The 19,877-nt window shown below is 41.3% G+C and overlaps 2 protein-coding genes across 3 annotated transcripts in view; one reads left to right on the top strand and one right to left on the bottom strand.

The window, feature by feature from the left end:
- Positions 1–3,588: 3,588 nt before the first annotated feature.
- MTERF2 (mitochondrial transcription termination factor 2) lies at positions 3,589–7,536 on the bottom strand. Its single transcript, XM_044441294.1, has 2 exons — positions 7,353–7,536; positions 3,589–5,040 (listed from the first exon to the last, which is right to left on the bottom strand). The coding sequence occupies exon 2, from the start codon at positions 5,003–5,005 to the stop codon at positions 3,833–3,835; it is 1,173 nt and encodes a 390-aa protein (XP_044297229.1). The 5' UTR covers positions 5,006–5,040; positions 7,353–7,536; the 3' UTR covers positions 3,589–3,832.
- An 11,649-nt stretch (positions 7,537–19,185) lies between these two features.
- Positions 19,186–19,877, top strand: part of CRY1 (cryptochrome circadian regulator 1) — a 43,306-nt gene continuing 42,614 nt past the window's right edge. Inside the window, exon 1 of one of the 2 annotated variants that reach the window (XM_044441035.1) lies at positions 19,186–19,859. In XM_044441035.1, coding sequence (XP_044296970.1) covers positions 19,702–19,859 — 158 coding nt within the window. In that variant the 5' untranslated portion in view covers positions 19,186–19,701. The remainder of the gene's footprint in view (positions 19,860–19,877) is intronic. The other variant, XM_044441036.1, reaches the window with a different exon arrangement.

Here is a 19,877-nt window from a genome sequence, read left to right as displayed (position 1 = left end):
GACTCTAAAATTTGCCTCTTGCAAAATCCAGGAGCCACTGTACTACATACCAACAATAACATGGGTGAAACTAGAGTAAAGACTATGTAGCAGCAGTTGTTGATGCATTGAACTTCTTGTTTTCAGTATGACAACATAAGGACAACTTGTTCTCTTGGTTCTAATCCATAAATTCCAAAGTAGTCCTACTCAAATTAGTGGGCTGTATTGTAGATTGACTGGGTTTACAATTTGTGAGTTTCACGTTGAAGCTCTTCAGCATGTTCTTGTTGACTTTGTAGCAGCTTTGGTAGCCATAAAACATGGCTGAAGTTCACACAAATATTATGTATACAGTATTTCTTAAAATGTGTGTTAAAATAAAAGGAAAAATCTAAGCATTTGAGCTTGGTCAAGATGGTTCTGATTATAAAGAGCAGACTGATGGGTGGTGTCTTTGTAAAACCAAGTTACTACTTGTTTAAAGTGCTGGTTGCTAGAGCTTTGTAAGATAAAATGCTAAGTGATTATATTTCAGCTGCCAAAGGAAAAGTATGAAGATCAATTGTGCATGCAGGGTTTGGAGTTTAACCATTGGCATCTCCAATTGAAAGGGATGTTGGATAGCAACATTGAGAAATGCTTGTGCCTGAGACTTGAAGAGTTGATGCCATTCATAGCAGAATGTTTGGGTAGAGTAAGATGGTGTAGTACGCAAACCACTTGCAACTTCTGTTGCCCCCACCAAATTTTAAGGACATAAATGAGGTTTGCAATGCTGTGTGCACCAAAAGGATCAAATTCAGCTTAAAACGAGCTACATTCAACCCTTTTAATGTTCCTTAGTGCTACAGATGGCATTTTTTTCCACAGCACCCTGTGGCCTCCAGTCCGCTTGCCCTTGCTCATCCCTGAGCTAGAAGGACAGTTGGTGTGGCAGTATAAGGTACCTTTACATGGTCATAAGAATGTTTTATTTAAGACTTTATGTGACCCGAATCATTCTGTAAAAGAGGAAACTGTGATTTTTTTAAAGCTACCTCAGCACAAGAAATGCACTGCCACTGTCTGATTGTTGCAAAAACTGTGATCAGTCAAGTGGCAAAGAACTGTAGTAAGGGCATGCCAGTATCAGAGATCCCTGAAACAATAAAACAGATGATGTCTTGACAAGCATAGATGCTATTCACAAACATCATTTTGATGTTCAGCTATTACCTAATAAGGAGAGGAAGGGCAGTATCCAACAGCGTAATTCCACTAGCACAAATGATGTCCTAGAGGAAACTAAGTTCCAAAATATGTACAAGCCTATTCAACTGAACTTGCCATTCTGCAAGCAGTTGCACATTACACTTGCATAATCTGTTCCAGCATAATGCACAGCCACTTGTATCATAGAGTTGCCAGAGCTCTTTTGCAGAATTACAACACTGAACACCCACACAGATTCCACCTAACATATTAAAGGGAAAATAGTTTAGCCCTATACTAGAAAAGCTTTACAAGATCCTTGAGTGTCATCTGGGATTAGGAGGAGATAATTTTAGCAGAGTATGTGTATGAATTGTATTATTTAATAGAGTGAGACTAAGGGATAGAATTATATTTAGACATCTAATAATGTAGAAATGGTCATTTATGGTAGCATTTATGAATGGAAACTAGAGTTTCACAGCTGTGTAAATCAGAAGTTGTGGTTACAATGTCTGAACTAATTGGGACAAATGGATCTAACATGCAAAATGATACAGCTGATCTAGATGTATCCCCTCTATTACTATGTTGAACAATGCTTACCTGTTCATTTCCAGGACTGAGCTCTGAAAGAAATATGGATTTGTAACTTTGTAGAAGCTGGCCGATTGACTGTTATCTTAAATGTCATCAGGAAAATCAGGCCCTGTCAGAGTTTTGATTCTTAGTTTGATTTATCAGTCAAGTGACTAACAGATTAAAACCACTAGGAATATTAATGCATTAATGTTAAAAGGGGAAGATGGTATATTTGAATTGAGGCATGGGGAAGAAATGCTGGTGGCATTTGAATTGCTGACATGTTTGTCAGTCATCTAATGGAGCAATTCTGTGGGCCAAAAGCAGCATCTGAGGGGGCTATAGGGCAGATTGGATTCCTGGATCTGAGCTGGACACAGTGCTTTGGCCTCAGAGAGGAAAGATGGACAACTGACCCTGCTCTTCCTCCCATATAATTGTTTGCTGCTTTCTGAGGTTTGGAAAGCAACCTTAGAATGGAGGAAAGGTGTTATAAAGGGGAGTTTGAGTGTATGGGAAGGAAATGTGAGAGACCAGTCTATGAATATTTCTGAGCCTCCTCCAGCTTCCTAGCTGCCTTCTTTGAATTGTCATCACCAGACAGGTGAAAAAGCCCATCTAGCGAAAGACTGCAGGAAGCCAGAAATATGAAAATTAACTCTTGCTCCTCCCACCCTGCATAGGATGATTGTAAATTCTAAGAGCTGGGGTTTGATCCTAGGATTGTACCCTAAGTTATATAAAACCAGGTTTGCCATCTGAGTTAGAGAGTCATTAAGGCTGGGCATAGCAGTGTTAGTCTGAAAGATACAGGATTACGCAGCTAAGGTATTTGGACCATCTGTCCCAGAAGCACATAGGCTTGTAGCCAGAAATGTGAGGATAGAAAACTTCTTTTTGCAAAACTGGCTCAACATAAATTCAGGTAGTCTACTTTTTATTATTTAATGAGCAATTGGGCAGAATACTGAGGTAAGTACTATTCTGTTAGGGCCATATTCTCTATTGTTACTAAAAGGTCAAAAGCCAAATATAAAAATTGTCAATAAGGACTAGTTAGCAAACTGCCAATACATAAAGAATTAAAATATTAATATACATGATAAGCACAGAGCAAGGGTTTTATATCACCATGCAAGTCCAGCATATTTTGTTCTTTTAAATGACTTTGTTATGGAGTGTACATTAAAAGTTAAACTAATGCTGCCAAAGTTTGCTTTTATTAATAAAAATAGTTGTGAAGGTTTTGTTCTAAAAATTCTCCACTGCTGAGAATCATGAGACCCCTTGCAGTCAAGCAAAAAATTAGTACCCCAGTTTACTTTTCTTTGAATTCTGAAACTAGAGTTCAGAAACATTTTTTCTGTTAGAAAGTTAAAAACATGTTTATTAACGGAAAAAAGTCAGGGTGGTTGAGAAATGGTAGCAGGCCTAGAATTTAGGAGACCCCAATATACTATGATTTGTGGCAATCCTAGTAACAGAAAGCTAACATTATGAACCACAGGAGTATTTCCATAATTTCAATTAAATAAAAGCAACACAGTGCAGGCCTTTATTTCATGTATATTATTTTCCTTAGGTTAGGGTTAGATCTTTCAGATTTTCCAGGACAGATGTTTCTGAGAGGTTTTTTTTGTTTGTTTGGTTTTTTTTGCACAAATGAATTTTGCAAACCACGAAGTGTTTATGGGTAACCAGAAAGTGAAGGCCTTTTTTTCTTACCCCTGAAAGAGATACATAAACCCAAACTGATTATGTTGCTTTATTTTCCTTCTGGTATTGCTTTAAATCTGTGCTATCTCCCCATCCTGTGCCAGTGAAGCTCAACCCTGAAATTCAACTGCTTTATTTTCTGTTTGTTGATACAATACAGCTGGTATTAGCAATGTTGCTAATGCCAACATCTTTAAGAGTTCATCAAAAGCTGGTGTCCAATCAAGCAAGCAAACAAGCCCTGCATAAAAATGCACTTTGAGTACCAGTTAGGTCCAACTTACTTCTGCTGTGAATGGAGAATACCTTTCCCCTCTCTTCCCTGACTTCCCTAGAGCATTGTTTAAGCATGGTCCGGAAATTATTCATCAATATTCAAAGGAGCAACTGGATTAAATATTGGTCTCTCCCTTTTTGCTTGCAATTTCCCGTAAGTAGCTTCAAAATCTTTTTTTGTCCCATTCAAATATTCTAGAGTTCCATCTTTTAGACTGTATCCAATAGCATCCAATTTTTTGCATCTGTATTGCACGATTTCAGTTGAGAGTTCTAACACTGCAGGTGTCTCTTTTATTTGGTCTACAGAAATTCCCAGTTTAAATAGTTGTTCTAATCTTTCTTCCAGAACTGGAGCTGCATAGTAGAGAAGGGCAGGGCATCTTATTATTAGCTCTTTCAATTCTTGATCACTACACTTGAAGATATTCCTTGAGAATGACAGGCTGTTTTGCATCTTGCTAGGGTTGAGTTGAAAAATAAATCCTTTGAGCTTTGAGAGCAGACTTAAAACTTCAGAATCAGTAAATTTCTTCTTAAGAAATCCCAGGTTCTCTTGAAAAGTGCCAGGTGTGCTTAACAAAATAAATGGATTTTGACTTAGCAATTTTAGTAGCCAGTTTTTCATATTCTCTGGTGAACCACCTAGTTCTATATAGTTAGTTTGCAGGATTTCTATCATATGCTTGTTCTTTGCAACAGGACTGTAAAAAATACTTGATGCACTCGTTAGGAACCTGCTGATAATTGTATTCTTCAGTCCCAGATCTTTAAAGAATCTAATATTGGCTTTCTGATTGTTGTAGTGTTCAAATGTAAAAAAAGAGTCTGGGAACCGTTTTATTAATTCTACTAACTGTTTCTCATTTTGACAAACCGATAACCACAAGTCCCACTGATACCTGATATCTGTAGGACTACAAAGAATTGCCTCAGGACAGTGTTCAAAAATATATGCCACAGAACTCCCATCAGCTCCCATTTCTTGCAAAATCTTGGCTGTTTCTTTGACATACGTCATCTCTTTTGAGAGCACCCATGGCTTCAGCCTACGGATCTTCCTGACATCCACAGATAACTCAGAGAGACTTTTTACAGTTATCTTGTTCTCCTCTGAAATTACATCAGTTGTATATCTGAAATGCTGTAAAAAGTTGTTCTTTCTTTGATTCCAAGAAGATGAAAGGGCTGGCAACATAATGCAAGGCTGAGATTTAGCAAAGATATGCATAGAGAGATGTGGAGTAATGGCAGCCATTTTGTTTTGTGATTCAGAACTATATTGGAAAAGGCCTATAAGAATCAAAGCATAAAATGTTAAAGTTATGTTATGTTCCAATGTAAGCAAATGCAAGAAAACAATCTGTGTGTTTCCACATGGACAACTCCTAATACTACCAATGCAAAAGCATTGTGAAGCTATTCCTCAATGGGTTTGCTGAGAAGATGGAAGAAACAGTGAGAAAGTACAAAAGGGTCATAAGTAGATGGGGCATTATCTGAACCATCCCTAAAGTTCTGTGAATGAGGCAGAGCCATTGTTGATTAAAGTGCTTCTTCATGCAGTGTATTGTTTTGCATTCTAAGAACCACAGAATGAACCAACCAAAGCCAGGTGAAAAATTTGCCACCACAGAATGCACTGATGATCACTAACTCAGATGCCATTAAACGTGTATTATACCAATTCATTGAAATAAGGTCATGAATCATGATAGCTATATATTACTTTCAATATAGAGATACCACACCTATGTACAACAGTTGCTGGGGAACCTGAGTGCAAGGATGCTGCTATACTCATGTTTGCGTCAGAACTTTCACCCGGTGCCTCTGGATGGCTGCTGTGAGAACAGAAAGCTGTACTAGGTGGGCTTCTGCCCTGATCCAGCCTGGCTCTTATACTTCTAAGCATTGCCTGGAAGGATCCCATGCTCCTTTCAATGCAAGCCCTTTTTCTTATTTAACAGAGATACTCAACAATCTTTCAGAAGGTAATCAAGCCTTGCTTTGTTGCAACTGTTAGCATTTGTAAAATGGGGCATGCTGTGAAGAATTATCTGCTTTCATTTCAGTCACATATGGCTGAATAGTAAGTGTAAAGCAATAGCAGAATGTATGCTAGTAGGTCAACAGCCAACACAGCAAGATCAGGAGTGGAAGTAGTGCACAGTGTAACACAGTGCAACACAACAGGGCAAATTACTGCTGCATCTTGTAATTCCTTCTGGAGTCCCACAGGCCTTCTCCCTGATTTACTGTGTGAGTACACTCTTGCTCAATGTCCCTTGACCAAGTGTTCAAGAAGGCTGAAGAAAGAATGGAAAGACAGTAATAGCAAAGTTTGCTGCTCAGTACTGTCAGGCTAAAGAAATCTACAGCAGTGACAATTAGGCAGACTTCAAGTTTGGAGTTGTTTACCTGAGTTTGCTTACCCGGCCCTTAAGATCAGCCAACCAAGGCCAGGTGCAAAAAATGAGCACTTATGAAGGATACTGAGCCCAGGAAGCTGCTTTGATTCCCAGAACTAGCCTGAACTCTCTGTTTTTCCACCCAAAAATCAATTACTTGATTACACCAAGCTTTTCCTATTTCAAAGAATACAAAGTTGCAGGCAGGGGAATTATTCAGTTATTGGTATTGTTAAACGATTGGGAGTGAAAAAGCCTTGGCAATCTGTTGCAAATCACCCAGAGATCTACCAGTAGACTCTGATATACCCTCTTTCCTACCATGTTTCTACAGGTTGCAGTCTTGCAAACTTATTTCCTTCTCAAATAGCAATCTGTGGTTTCTTTTTGCTTCTAAAGCCACCTCAACTTCCCTTGTTAAGCATTTCAACATTTACTTTTGCTTAACGTACTACTCTATGTTTCTGCCATCCGGGGAGCAGGTGCAACCTTGTAAGATAAACTGGTGCTTATGTGGTCAAAGAAATTAGGCTTCTGCCTTTTCAAGAGCTTTGAAATAAGACACTGTTCCATAGGTGTGGGTCCCCTCACTACCAGTAAACTGGGAGGCACCAAGTGCCCACCTGTGGAGCTCAGCTGCAGGGAAGAACCTGTTTTCAGTAATAGGCCCTTTAACACTGAAAGGCAAGTTTCTGTAAGCATGTGCACAGCGCTGGAAACTACAGCATCTAGGCTCACACGGGTTCCAGGTGGGAGCAAATGGCTTTAAAGGAGGCACTTTTCCCTGGGAGGACTTAACAGGCCGACAGCCCTATGTTTAACACGTACAGCTTTTTTCATTACTATGCCAGCAGCAGCTAATGACAGAGCAACCGCTGGGGAGGTACAAAAATCTGTCTCCTCCTCACATTTAAGGTAAGCACCTTTTTTTAAAAAAATCAGAATCCACGCCTTTAGTGTACGTGGCAGTAATTTTCATTAAACAACTCTATGAAAATACCCTGAATTAAGAAAGCGGCTTGGGGCAGCAATCCTGTAAATGTTTACTTGGAAGTAATACCCTGTTGAACTCAGTGGAAGGAATCAGAACTGAAAGACCTGAGAGTTAAGATCTGATCTTTAGAAGCCTGATTTAAATATTGGTTCTGGTGCTCAAACACGGGTTCGCCCGCTCCGATGAGAGGAAATACTTGCCAAGTTAAGCACTCAGCCCCTCATATCATGACCGAAGCTGCAGGATGACCATCTCTCGCCCTGCAGCGCCCCGGACCCGCCACTTCAAGGTTAGCACGATTTGTTCTTCTCGGCGAAGGACCTCGCCCTGGCTCGCCTCCCCAGCGCGGATCCTCCCAGAAGCTCCATGACTGCTGCGGATGACGAAACGTCTGCGTGTTCCCCGAGGCGGCAGGGCCGGGCGATGAAACAAGAGGCTCGCTCAGCTGCTAGCGCCAGGCCAGGCTGCTCGGCTGTACCAATGTGCCAAGCGGGCGGGGGTGTCAGTTACTGATGGTGGAACAACCCATTTCCTTTTCTACCTCAGCTTGTTTACTGGGAGAAACGAAGAGAGGCTAATTAAACATGCCACAAAAGGTGCACGTGTTTGTCTCGAAACAGGAATACCGACAGAGGATTCAACAAGATTGGTTAAATCGGGATTTACTTCCAAACACATATATTTGGGTAATCAAAGAGCAAATTTGCGATCGTGTTTTCTCAGGTTTCTCCACAAAACCACCACGAATTTAGCACATCTTCCTTACGTTTACAACTTTCTATTGTATGTCAGTCCGGTTTTTTCATTCGCAAGTCCCCCTCCCCTAGTTTTATGCACCACTCTCTGCTATTACTACTATTCCCTATAATCATAGGTTTTTATAGGGAAAGTCACTCTCACCCAGTACAAAAAACCAATCTAGAAGTTTCAGGAAACTTGCAAATTCCCTTGCTTGTGCCAAGCAATAATTTACAATGCACCCGAAATCATTAGCTGGATTTGTGTCAAATGTGTTGTTAGTCGGGGTTATTAACTGTTTACATTGCACAATCACTGCACTGTGTGGATTAGATCCAAGTCACATAAACCTGTTCAAGTCAAGGAATATATTTGGATTTCTAATGTGAAATGGGTACTCACAAAATTGGTGCTCCTTCATAAAATGCAACCTTGATGGGAATAGCTAGTTACAAAAACTCCAGGTAAAATTCGTAATTAAAATAAGAGGAACGCTTGTGGGTACTCTGCTCTCCGTGGGTGATATGTTGAAAATTGCATAAGCAGATCCACTTAAACCAGTGGTACAAATTATGAATAAAATATCTTATTGATTTAAACGGGGCTGCACTAAGCACAGTTAAGTCTAGATTCAACACAATGATTTAAGGCTATGCAGGATAGAAATAGGGGGATCCCAGAGGACTGTGCTATTACACAGGGAAAGTCAAGAGAAGGGCAAGGGAGTTCTGTTGGGATGAATATGAAAAGTAGTAATATGTTAAGCCAAAGGTGGGGCTTAAAGGAAGATAGCAGCAGCATAAACAGCCGTCCATGAGAACACGGGTACAATCCTATGTATGTTTAGACAGAAAAAAAAAGTCCACAGCTCCTCCTATGCCCCTGGTAGCACGGAGAAACACTCATTACCTATTATTTAATGGACTGAAGATTTCACTGCTTTTGTTACATGTAAGCATCTCTCTTACAGAGTCACATGGATGTGCATTTAGATATATGGGCTACTTATATCAATGCACATACTTCAAATGGAAGTGTTTAAAAGTAACACCACCCTTGTCCCCTGCCAGCTCAATGTAGCCAGGTTGTGAAACTTTTCCTGTTTTATTCCCTGCATGAACTGTCTTCTCTCTTTCAACTGACAGTAATGGGAGTGGAATTAACTAGCCAGCTCTGGGCTGGTTAGTTCTTGGTCCTTTAGTTAGGGGAAAAGAGACTTTTGAATACCATGGATCCAAGGCAGCCCCCAGTATATCCCACACATGTCCCAAAATATCCGTTTCTGGCAATGCATCTACACCTGCTGAGTTTCTCTACCACCATGCAGTGGAGCAGCACTTTCCCCTCCGTTCATTTAGCTTCTTTCTGCCTGTGCAGCCATCCTTCTGCAATATTGGAAGCAAGCTGATGAGTTATATGATTACAGCCTAAAAGTGGCAGTGGCTTCACCTGGATTAACAAACTGATGTTCTGACTCCGGTCACGTGATGGCCAATCCATATTTATATCAAAACAGATATGGAGCATTCCTTTCCTGAAACCATAAACATGCAGTTTCCTATATGATTTCCTTATTTAAAAAGTAGGTGATATATTTTTGGGTAATTTCAAATAACATGGAGGTCAAAATACTACAGGTAGAGATTCTCAGCAAAGCAAATTGTACAGCAAATGTAGGAAACTTTGCATCATAAACTAACTTAAAAAGAGGCACAAACATGGTAAGGTGTAGAACTATGCAGTTAAAAGCATACAGGCAACCCTAACACGCTTTGCATTAACGTCACATCAACAACCATATGATTAGCAAATTACAGGGTTGATCATACTCCCTGCTTTTGAAGATGCTTTAATCTTTTTCCCTCTCTTTCTTCAAAGTGCATCATGTTCTGCCAAGGGACTATCATAACTTGCTTGGTACAAATGTGTTTGTCCAGGGATTCTGTCTCTCTGCTCATCTCCAATCATAAAGTCCAGTTCTAAAGTGATAGTTGCTTACACAGCCAAATGTGGTAGTACTGATTCTCCTCTGGCTCACCCAGATTTTTTGCCCCTTGCCAAAAGTTTGTTTGGAAACTCTGGCTTGTGCTATTAGATAAAATAGCACAGCTTTGTGCAGGATTGATTAGAATTAAGATATTTTAATGCTGACAATCTTTTATTATTTATCTCAAAACTTCAGTCAACTGTCTGGCTTTGATGCAATTGAGTAATCCTTTTGGTTATTTGACCGGTAGCCCTGCTACCGGTCAAAGTAGGTATCAATGCTGGCTGGAGTTACTAGATCTCATAATATATTAGCTAACCAACAATTAATCTATTCTCAAGGAAGCCTGGTGACCAGTCTGAGTGGTAGAACAGAGGACAGGTGAACAGAGAAAGAGCCAAGGGTCATGAAAGGCACAGAAGACATGCAAAGGGAAAGAGGGAAACACAGTGACACAAAAATACTCCTTGAGAACCCTACGCTCTTGTTCCAGCAACAACTTCCAATCTACAGAGAACCAAGTCACTCTGAGATAATGAGTGGGAGAGGAGAATCCACATAGCCATAAGAAGAATGAATACAGAAACAAGTTTTGAAATCATCCAGCTATGACTTGGTTGAGGCCCCATCGGTGCGGGTGTTCAAGGATAGGCTGGACGTCCACATGGCGGGCATGTCGTGAGCGGAGCTGGCTGGTGCCGGAGGTCAGACTAGATGGCCCAGGAGGCCCCTTCTGACTCGCGCTGTTTTCTACGTTTCTGTGTTTGTAAATCCATCATAAAGACTCCATCAGGTCAGGCCTACTCAGAAGCACATAGTACAAAATTTCAGATTATGTGTATCTTGTAAGGAGGTCAGGATTGCTCAAGAGAAAGTATGGGACCTATGCGATGAGTATATCCCTTGGGAAGCCAGAAGCATGTGTTAGGATCTAGATTTAGCCCTGCTACTTTTACAGCTTTAGCAACTTTTTCACTACTAGAAGCACTATCAACCCACAATCTACTTTTATAAACACTTACCATGTGTGAGTAAATAGGATAGACTTGATTGTAAGCCAGAATAGATTAGGCAACTGGCTTATCCAATTTTACCTAAGCAATGGATTGCCTTTTTTAACATCTGTATCTAAAGCATCTGTGGATCTCACATTATGCCCTGTTCACCAAAAATTCATCTCCTGTCTATTGGATGCCACAACATCTCTTTAATGAGGGTTTATATAAGTCATCAAATTGCTGGATATATAGCTAATACTTCTTTTAACCATATAGTTTGGCAATGACCCATTGCTGTCTTTTTGTGGAAGGAGGTTATTGGATACATCTTGCTCTGGAACACACTTCAATATTTATAGATGTACATGTTCTCTTAAATTATCTATGTGCTTCCTAGAAGATAATACACAGCACATATGAACTCTCTATGCTCTTTTGACAGCTAAAGACTGATACATGCTCATGTTCTATAATGCAATGGGTTAAGCAGCTAACAAAGCTTTTAATATTTGAACATATAGAGTAGCCACTTGCAAATACGCACTTATATGGCTTCTATTGTTGAAGTTTTTGTACAGTCATGCATTGAAATTTATATGTTTAAATCTATGTAGTTACAATTTATTGCCTTTTTTCTTTTGTGTTTTTAGTTTTACAATAAATATTATATAAAATAATACATGTGCTTTAGAAACAAAATAACTCTGAGGCACATACCCATAGGGTCCCCTTAGTAGACATGCTAATTTTTATGCATCAATGTTTTATCATGTTGGAGCTATGGTGGTAGAGAGACAGACACACATCCATAGTTTTATTGTGCTGCTTATTCCTGCTTCCATTTCAAATCTAGACACGTGTTGAGTTGAAGGAAAAAAGGAAAATTAAAAAGAGTTAGGTCATAAAGGAAAGTTCCAAGTCCAGTCCCTCTGTTAATGGCAGAAGACCATTTAGATGCCTTCTACTTCCTCCAATTTCATTTCCTTTGGGCATTTCTAGAACTTTCCTACATTTATTGTGCACTTGTCGTTCCCTACTCACCAATGTTTACAGCAAGGGTGTCCAACCTTTTGGCTTCTCTGGGCCACATTAGAAGAAGAAAAATTGTCTTGGGCTGCCAAATTAAATACACAAACTCTAACAAAAGCTGATGAGCCAAAAAAAGGGGGGGGGTCTGTGCATAATTTTCATGATACCCACCATCGGAAATAAGCAAAAAGGTCTTCACATAATAATCCTAATAATGTGGCACCCCATTTAGAGAGTCTTTAACATCATCAAGCAGAAAAGAGGGCAACATAAAACTAGTGGGATATTTGGCACTGTATTTGAGAAACAAATGCATCAATATCTGGCTTGATGGAAGTAGTTGAAATTCTCAGCAAGTTCTCAAGCTGCTCATCAGATATGTTGGTTATAATTTTACTCTTAGTTGCTCACAAATGTAGGTGCTGCCAAAAAGCGAAGACATGAATTAGGCGTGATTGTGAAGTAAGGGATATTTGTCTCTGGGAAGACAGGACCTATGTAAGTCCATGATAAAATTTTTCTTTAAGTTGAATTTAAGAGCATACAAACATTTATTTTACATAGCATCGTGACACAACGTGCTTGCAAACAAAAAATTCACAAAAAATCTCATAATGTTTTAAGTAAGTTTACAATTTTGTGTTTGGCCGCATTCATGGCCACCTGGGCCTCTTGCAGCCTGCAGGCCCACCGAGGGTTGGACACTCTTGGTTTACAGGTGACAACATCTTGACCCTCCAGTTTGACTGTTAAAGAGCATGGGAGGAGCAGGGAAATGAAGTATTATTTGTAAAAGCAGACCAAAACGTTTTGCTAATTGAGCCTTTTCAACTATGGTATAGTACTTCCTAAAGGTTATAGAGCAGAAAAGCAGGAAAGGAAAAGTTCTTCCTGTTAAGTTAAGACCTGCAAGTAAACCAAAAGCACCCACAAACCACCATGAGTGAGGAATGGCAAGTGCACAACAAACAACCTATGCAGCAACAAGTTGTGTCTGTGTGATTCTTTTGAAGGGGTGTGGAGATCGACCACACCTAATGCACCTAGAACTGCCACGATCATCCTGTGCCAACGTTCACATTCATACAGTAGGCAGCAGAACAGCAGGGTACACCATGGCTCCTCAAACTACGGCCCGCGGGATGGATCCGGCCCGCCCTGCTGCCAACCTCCTGCGCTCGCCACATGGGCGGGAGGTGGTGGCTTGCTCACTGGGAGATGGTTTTGGACTTGTTGGGAGATCTCCCAGCAAGTTTAAAACCATCTCCCAGCGAGCAAGCCACCGCCACCGCCTGCCTCCCCTGTGCACATGCGCTCGCCGCTGCCTTGCAACACCACCTTGTGTGCACCCGACAATACCTCACTGGCCCATGTGCCCAGCCCTCCCGCCCACCCACCGGCCCACGCGTATAGCTGCCGCCTTTCGACTGGCCTCCTACTGAAAAGTGCTTGCTTTCTTGATGTGGACACGTCCCCAACTTCCTGTGCAATTGCAATCCCCACTGAGTTTAATGACATTTAATTCCAAAAGTAATTGTGCATGCACTTGTAACCTAAACTCCAGCTTAGCACTCAAGCACTGAACTCAAAGTACAGGAAACTACTTTTCCTTGAGTTGTTTATAATACAGAGAAGTCATTGTGAGATTAATTGTATTTGAATGAGGCCTATACTAGACACTTACGGTGCCTTTACAAGAATCAGTTTGATAACAAATGAAGAGGCAGAGCAAATTTTCCAGCAGATGCAGACACAAGCATAGAAATATTGTCAGATCCGCAGCAGCAGCATTTTGTTCCCATAAAACCCAAGCACAATGCTTAGCACTTTGAAATACATGCCGTTTTTCATTCAAAGCTTCTTGGAGCTGCTGTCAGCCTATACATGTTTCCCAAAGAGTATGACTCAGGGCAGCTTTAGACAGTCAACATCACGGTGTGTATTGTGATGTATACAGTCCATTATACATCACGATACAAACATCTTTAGGAAAGACTCTTCACACATTAACACAAGATCAAACGTAACACTGAAACTCTCCTCAAAATCCAACAAAATTCTTTTTCTGTACATTCGACCTGTTATAAATTACTATGTGAAAAGTTTTGTTTTCAGTTATTCTCCTGAAAAGCTTGTAGCAGAACAGATTTTTTACAGCATGATTACTGGTTTGCTTTTTATCTTCTGTGTTCAAGAATGACTGGGTGTGGGCTTATTTTAGTGGAAAATAAATGAACATACAGGTTAGTGTTGCCTAATCTAATGTTGTTTGTCATAACAGGTGCATCCTGTTGTTGTCCACTTTTGCTTTAAGGACAAAATCAAGTCAGTCTTCAGCTCTATTGGTCTTTGGTTGGTAGGTCAGTGAATGCTTGTTCATTGTCCCCATATAGATATATGGCACAAAAATTAAGAAGTCAGTTTCCAAATGCATGTTTGGGTACAAGTGGGTTCTGGGTCTGCAAAGGTTGCAAAGCACTGATGCTCCTTCCAAGAGAGAATTAAATTAATAACCTAACATTTTGGAGAAGGAAAGTAACTTCTCCCTACCTCTTTTCTTACTCTTATCTCACTTCAAGGGAGCTGTGAACTGGCATGAAGGTACATGGACAAGAGAGGAGGAGGGCTGCAGATCTACCCCCACACCCCAATGTATAATTTATTATGTTTTCATTATTTCTGTTATATTGTTGGGTATACATATATTTGTAAGCTGCCTTTGGAAGCATTTATTGAATGACAGTATAAAAATACACGAATAAAATATAACACAATTATCAAGTGACCCATAGTTAAAGATTCTTCCTTATTCCAGAATGTACGGTTCCACATAACTATTGCAAGGGCCTATTAGAGGGGAAATGTAAACATTCTAGCCCTAAACAGGAGCCACCAAAGCGTACTTCCCCATGATGGTAGTTCACATGGGAGAAGTAACATTCAAACCTCCCTTTCCACCTCCACCTCCGCAATTGCCTCAGCATCTTTACATTAGCACTACAAACCCATGCATATAGCAGACACTGGCCTAAAGATACTGCAAATGCCTATAAGGGGCTTTCAAATGATGTAATGAGAGAGTAATTAGCTTGGTCTTCATTTGATGTGAACATGTAAAAAAAAAAAGCAGTAAAAGTGGGAACATGATGGTTAGGTCCTAGTAGCTGTGTGGACAGGACATGGTAGCATGATTGTGGTGGGGAGGTGAGATTTAAAAGGGGGAAACCTAGACAAATGAGACTGTATGTATTCCTGCATATATCAGCCAATACAAATAGGGATCTCAGCAGACAGTTAATCACGACTTCATGACAGCTTAAATCCTTCTTTTTCAGCCAATGATCAACCATCTGCTCCCCACTCTCTCCTTCCAATTTCAGGAGATACTTGTTCCCTGAGCCTGAAGCAGTGACACTTTAGTGCAGATGGAATGGAGCTTTGAATAATTTGCACTTTGAAATCCTGATCCTGTTTATATACTAATAAACTCTGCCTTTGCTGGAAGTCAGCCTGAAAAATCTTTCAAACACAATCACCCAACATCAGGTTCAATTTTCTTCCAGGTTTAGGTCATACACTCCATTTCTTCATGAAAGAGTACTGTGCTACTAAAAGTAAATTAAAGATTTTCCCCTGCTAAGTAGAAAGACCACTATTGTATAACAGCCAAAAGTTCTATTTAGAGCAGATGTAATACTCAAATAAAAGCACGTTAACATCCTTAAAGTTAAAATGGAGAACAATTCTAATTCTACCATGATCTTTTAAAGATCTTAAAAGGTTATTGTTAGACAAAAATGAAGCCTGAACTCACTGGAAGAAAAGTGGTATTCAAATAACTTTGCTGACTGATCAGAAAAATGCCTTATTTATGCCTATGCCTTTAAAAAGCAGGCTCAGTTGTAGAAATCAGCACCTCCTGCTGTCTACAGATCAAACTAGTTTATTAGGCACAGGATTAGGGCCTGGTAAATGTTAGCAATCTTATAAACAAATGAAACAAACAGCAAACCACACTGCATTATTGCACATTACTACTGTGCACAAAGTAAAATCAGAAAGAATTTCCAGAAGGTGGCTGTGATATCCTGTTACAACAGAGAATCTTGCAGCACTTTAAAGAATAAAGGATGTGTGACAGCATAATGCACATATTAGCTTTTAAGGTAGCAGAAGACTCTTTAAAAGTAATTGAAACTTTTCTAAGCTGTAATAATTTATCTGTAACAGATGCATTTTTACAGAGCTCCTCAGTGAATAAAATATTTCTTGTTGTTTGCAGTTTATGGTGCACATATAATGATAAATGTGCACCATAAACAACTATATTTTGCATATACAATTTAGAATGGAAATGCTATGTATGGAATGAAATGCTCAAGGCAAAATATGAATTACATTTGAAAGCTGCAAAGATAAATCTACTGCAAAGATTCTAATTTGTACAAGATATTCCTCACTTGAAGACTAACATCCAGATGAAATTACTGATACAAGATGAGTGTGTTTTCATATTTCCATATTACTACCAAATATCTTTCTTGATCGTATACTACAACATTCTAGAGTCCCTGATAGGCAGCTGCTTTATATTGTCAGTGCTAACTGACAGTTCTCCAGGATTGTAGGCAGGCACTTTCTCAGCCCTATCAGAAGATGGTGGAGATTGAACCTGGATTGAACCTCAGTCCTATCTGCAGATGGTGGCGATTGAAAGCAGGCCATCTATGTCTAAGCTACAGTCCTTTCCAATCTGATGCACATTCCTGACTCCAATCTATAGAGTAATCCTACACATCTATTAAGAAGTTAGTCCCAAAGATTTGAAAGGGACTTACACCCATGTAAACATTATAAGAGCGCACCCTATAGGGTTGTGATGAGTGATTAAACAGTTTTCTGTATCCCTGAGATTCTCCCCCACCAGACCATGTCATTTCACTACAATGCACTGTTTTTTTTTCTCTCGTGTTAGATTCATTAGTAGCAAAACTCAAACAAACTGCTCTTGATTGAACTAGTTGTACCTTTACAAAATTCCCCTTCTACTACAGGAATCAATTAGTAGCCCACACATGCAGCTGCAGCATATACTAATGGGAGCATAATAATTCATCCCTCTTTTGAACAGCCACCTATTTTATAAGAGATATTCTGTAAGAAGTGCATGCAAAATACCACTTGTAATATATAGTGTTAACAATATGAAAACATAAGAACAATTTGGATCAAATCAAGGGTGAATCCAGTCCAGCATTCTGTTTCTAATGAAAGAAGCAGGACATGAGTGCAACAGTTCCCTCCTCTTCTTGTGTTACCTGGAAAATGTATCAAGCCAGATCTTTTATATGCTTATTCAGAAACAAGCCTTCTTAAGGAATGCCATTTAATTCCAGCCAGGGAACCTTCTCAGGGATTGGTAGTGCAGTGCTAGTCAGGAAAAGCTGATATTTCTATCCTTGATTGGAAGTGCATGCATGTTAAATAATACAGCTGAAAGCAAAAGAGATTTGTCTAAAAGGTGTCAATGGGATGGAACTAAGAAAGCAGCCAAATCTACACTGATGCTCATGAAGCAGCATGCATTTTACACAAATATATCTGAATTGTACTATCAAATGTGGGTTTTGTACCACAAAAGTCAGTGACCCAAGCTCTGTGGTACAAGAGCTGGGATCATAATATTGATATGGAAACACCCCAAGTGCATCATCACACTAGAGCCCACAGCTGCAATCATGCTAAAATCATTTATGCAATGATCTGAGGATTTACACTTTGGATTCACATTTCTAAGCTATGTTGGTGATACAGGCATCAATCTATAGGGGTATTGCTGTTTTTTTTTACTGTACAGTCTTGGTGCAAGGATGTGAAATATGATTGTTTCTAGATCTCACCAATTTAGGAAGCTCTAATTTTACAAGATCTTGGGCAATATTTAAGAGAAACTGTTTATAATCATTTCTTCTTTCCATCCTTTGCAAAACTTAAGAGTGACTTGCAGCCTCATTAAATCTTTATTCAGAAGATCCATTGAAAGTTTGCTTGAGCTTACTCCCAATTATGTAGAGAATTACATATGCAGGGCTGGATCTAGGCTTTGTCATACTTTAAGCAGATTTAAATACCTTCATTTTCAGTATAACTAACAGTGCAGCCCTATATTCAGGCCTAACTCAGAAGAAGCACCACTGAGTTCAGCGGATCTTATTTCCAGGTAATTAATTATAAGATTGCAGCCTAAATCTGGATCAAACCCATGGTGCTTCTATCAAGGCTGCTTTGCTTTAACAATGCAACAGGCGCACTTTTTTCGGTTATTGCATACTATTATTTGCGTTTAACGTTCTCTATAAACGTTATAGAGGGGCAGTGTCACAGCTAGAACTGGACCTCGCAGGCTAGCCCTTTCCTCCACACAACGCGCCAGTGATCACCCGTGAATTTATAAGCGATGAAAACATCGGAGCCGCAAAGCGGAATAAGATTATTTACAGTAACTGAATCATGAGCTTCGGGCCACGGTTACCCAACAGCACGGAGGTAACCAGGTGCTGTCTGTGCAAAGAGGAGAGCGTCTCCGTCTTTTAATCTGGGCCGCCTCACGCGCTTCAGTTACATAAGTACGACGTCTTGCCATAAGAAAGGTGCGTAGAGAAGCTGGCAGGGCTTCCGCCTCTCGCTGGCTCCAACTAATTCGTCGCATCGAGACAGCTCGCTCGCGCCTCCCCATGCCCCATCCACCGGCTCTGCCAGAAAAATAAGGGAGCTCGTGCACAGCTCCTGCCCATCCCCAAAGGGAGACCTGAGCGGCGCGCGCGTTTCCTCTCCCTGCGCGCGCCTGCCGCTCAGCTCTGGCCTGCTCGGGGAGGGTTAAGCATGGAGGGAAACCTCCATGGAAGCCCCGTGCTCATCCGGGTATCTGGAGCTCGGGCTGGAGGGGCGTGGCGAAGAAGCATTCAAGCATTCCCTCCGCGGCCTCTTTTCCTGTTTCTCGTTAGCCGCCAACAGTGACAGCTTTCTGTGGATGCGGGTTACGTTGAGCGCCGTTTATGGTCGGCGGCCTCGTTTATTCCTTATTTACTTTATAAACGTCCTCAAACTTATTCACTTAATAAATTGCTTCTCTCACAGTCCGTGAGGCCCACCACGGCTCACCATGGGATAGTAAACACATTTGAGAAACGTGAGGGGGCCGGCGGTCACGTGGGGCAGAGCCGACCAATGGAGAAGAGGGGCGGGGCGTGGCGGCTCCCGTCCGTCGAGAGAGCTGCGTAGTCACAGGGCGGACGGCGAGGAGAGCGGCGGACGGCGGGGAGCTGAGGGGAACAGGAAGGGAGGCGGAAGGAAGGAAGGAGGTGCGTTTCCCGCCACCTGGGGTTTCTCTCTTCACGTCGGACCTTCTGAGGCTCAGCCACCCCCAGCTGCGAGCGGGCGCGTGGGGCTGAAGAAAAGAAGAGGTGATGCGTTTCGCACTAGCGGCCATCGCCACTGCCACCCCTGCTGCCGCCGCCGCCTCCACCGCCGCGGCTGCCGCCTCCACCGGGTCCTAGGGCTGCTGCGCTAGAGCGGCTTCTCTCGCACCTCCGTCTCTCCCACCCACCCGCTTTTCTTTTGCACTCCCCCACTTGGCGCTCCCCTCAGTGGCGAGCCCCGGGCTCGATATGAGCCGCGACGCCAACTTCATTTATTCTTGAACGACCGACGACACTCAACTTTGCGGCCCGTTCTCCTCCCGCCTCTTCTTTCTCTCGTGGGGTTGGCAGAGGGGGAGTAACCGGCTAACCCTTGAAGATGAGGGTGAACGCGGTGCACTGGTTCCGCAAGGGGCTTCGGCTTCACGACAACCCGGCGCTGAAGGAGGTCATCCAAGGAGCCGACACGGTGCGCTGCGTCTACATTTTGGACCCCTGGTTCGCGGGCTCTTCCAATGTGGGGATCAACCGGTGGAGGTGAGTGGGCGTACTGGT

The sequence above is a fragment of the Varanus komodoensis genome, unplaced genomic scaffold (genome assembly GCF_004798865.1).
Source record: "Varanus komodoensis strain SLA01 unplaced genomic scaffold, ASM479886v1 scaffold39, whole genome shotgun sequence".
In the NCBI taxonomy this organism is placed as follows: Eukaryota; Metazoa; Chordata; class Lepidosauria; order Squamata; family Varanidae; genus Varanus; species Varanus komodoensis.
The sequence above is the reverse complement of the archived record's forward strand: the minus strand, read 5'-3'. Positions and strand labels throughout refer to the sequence as shown.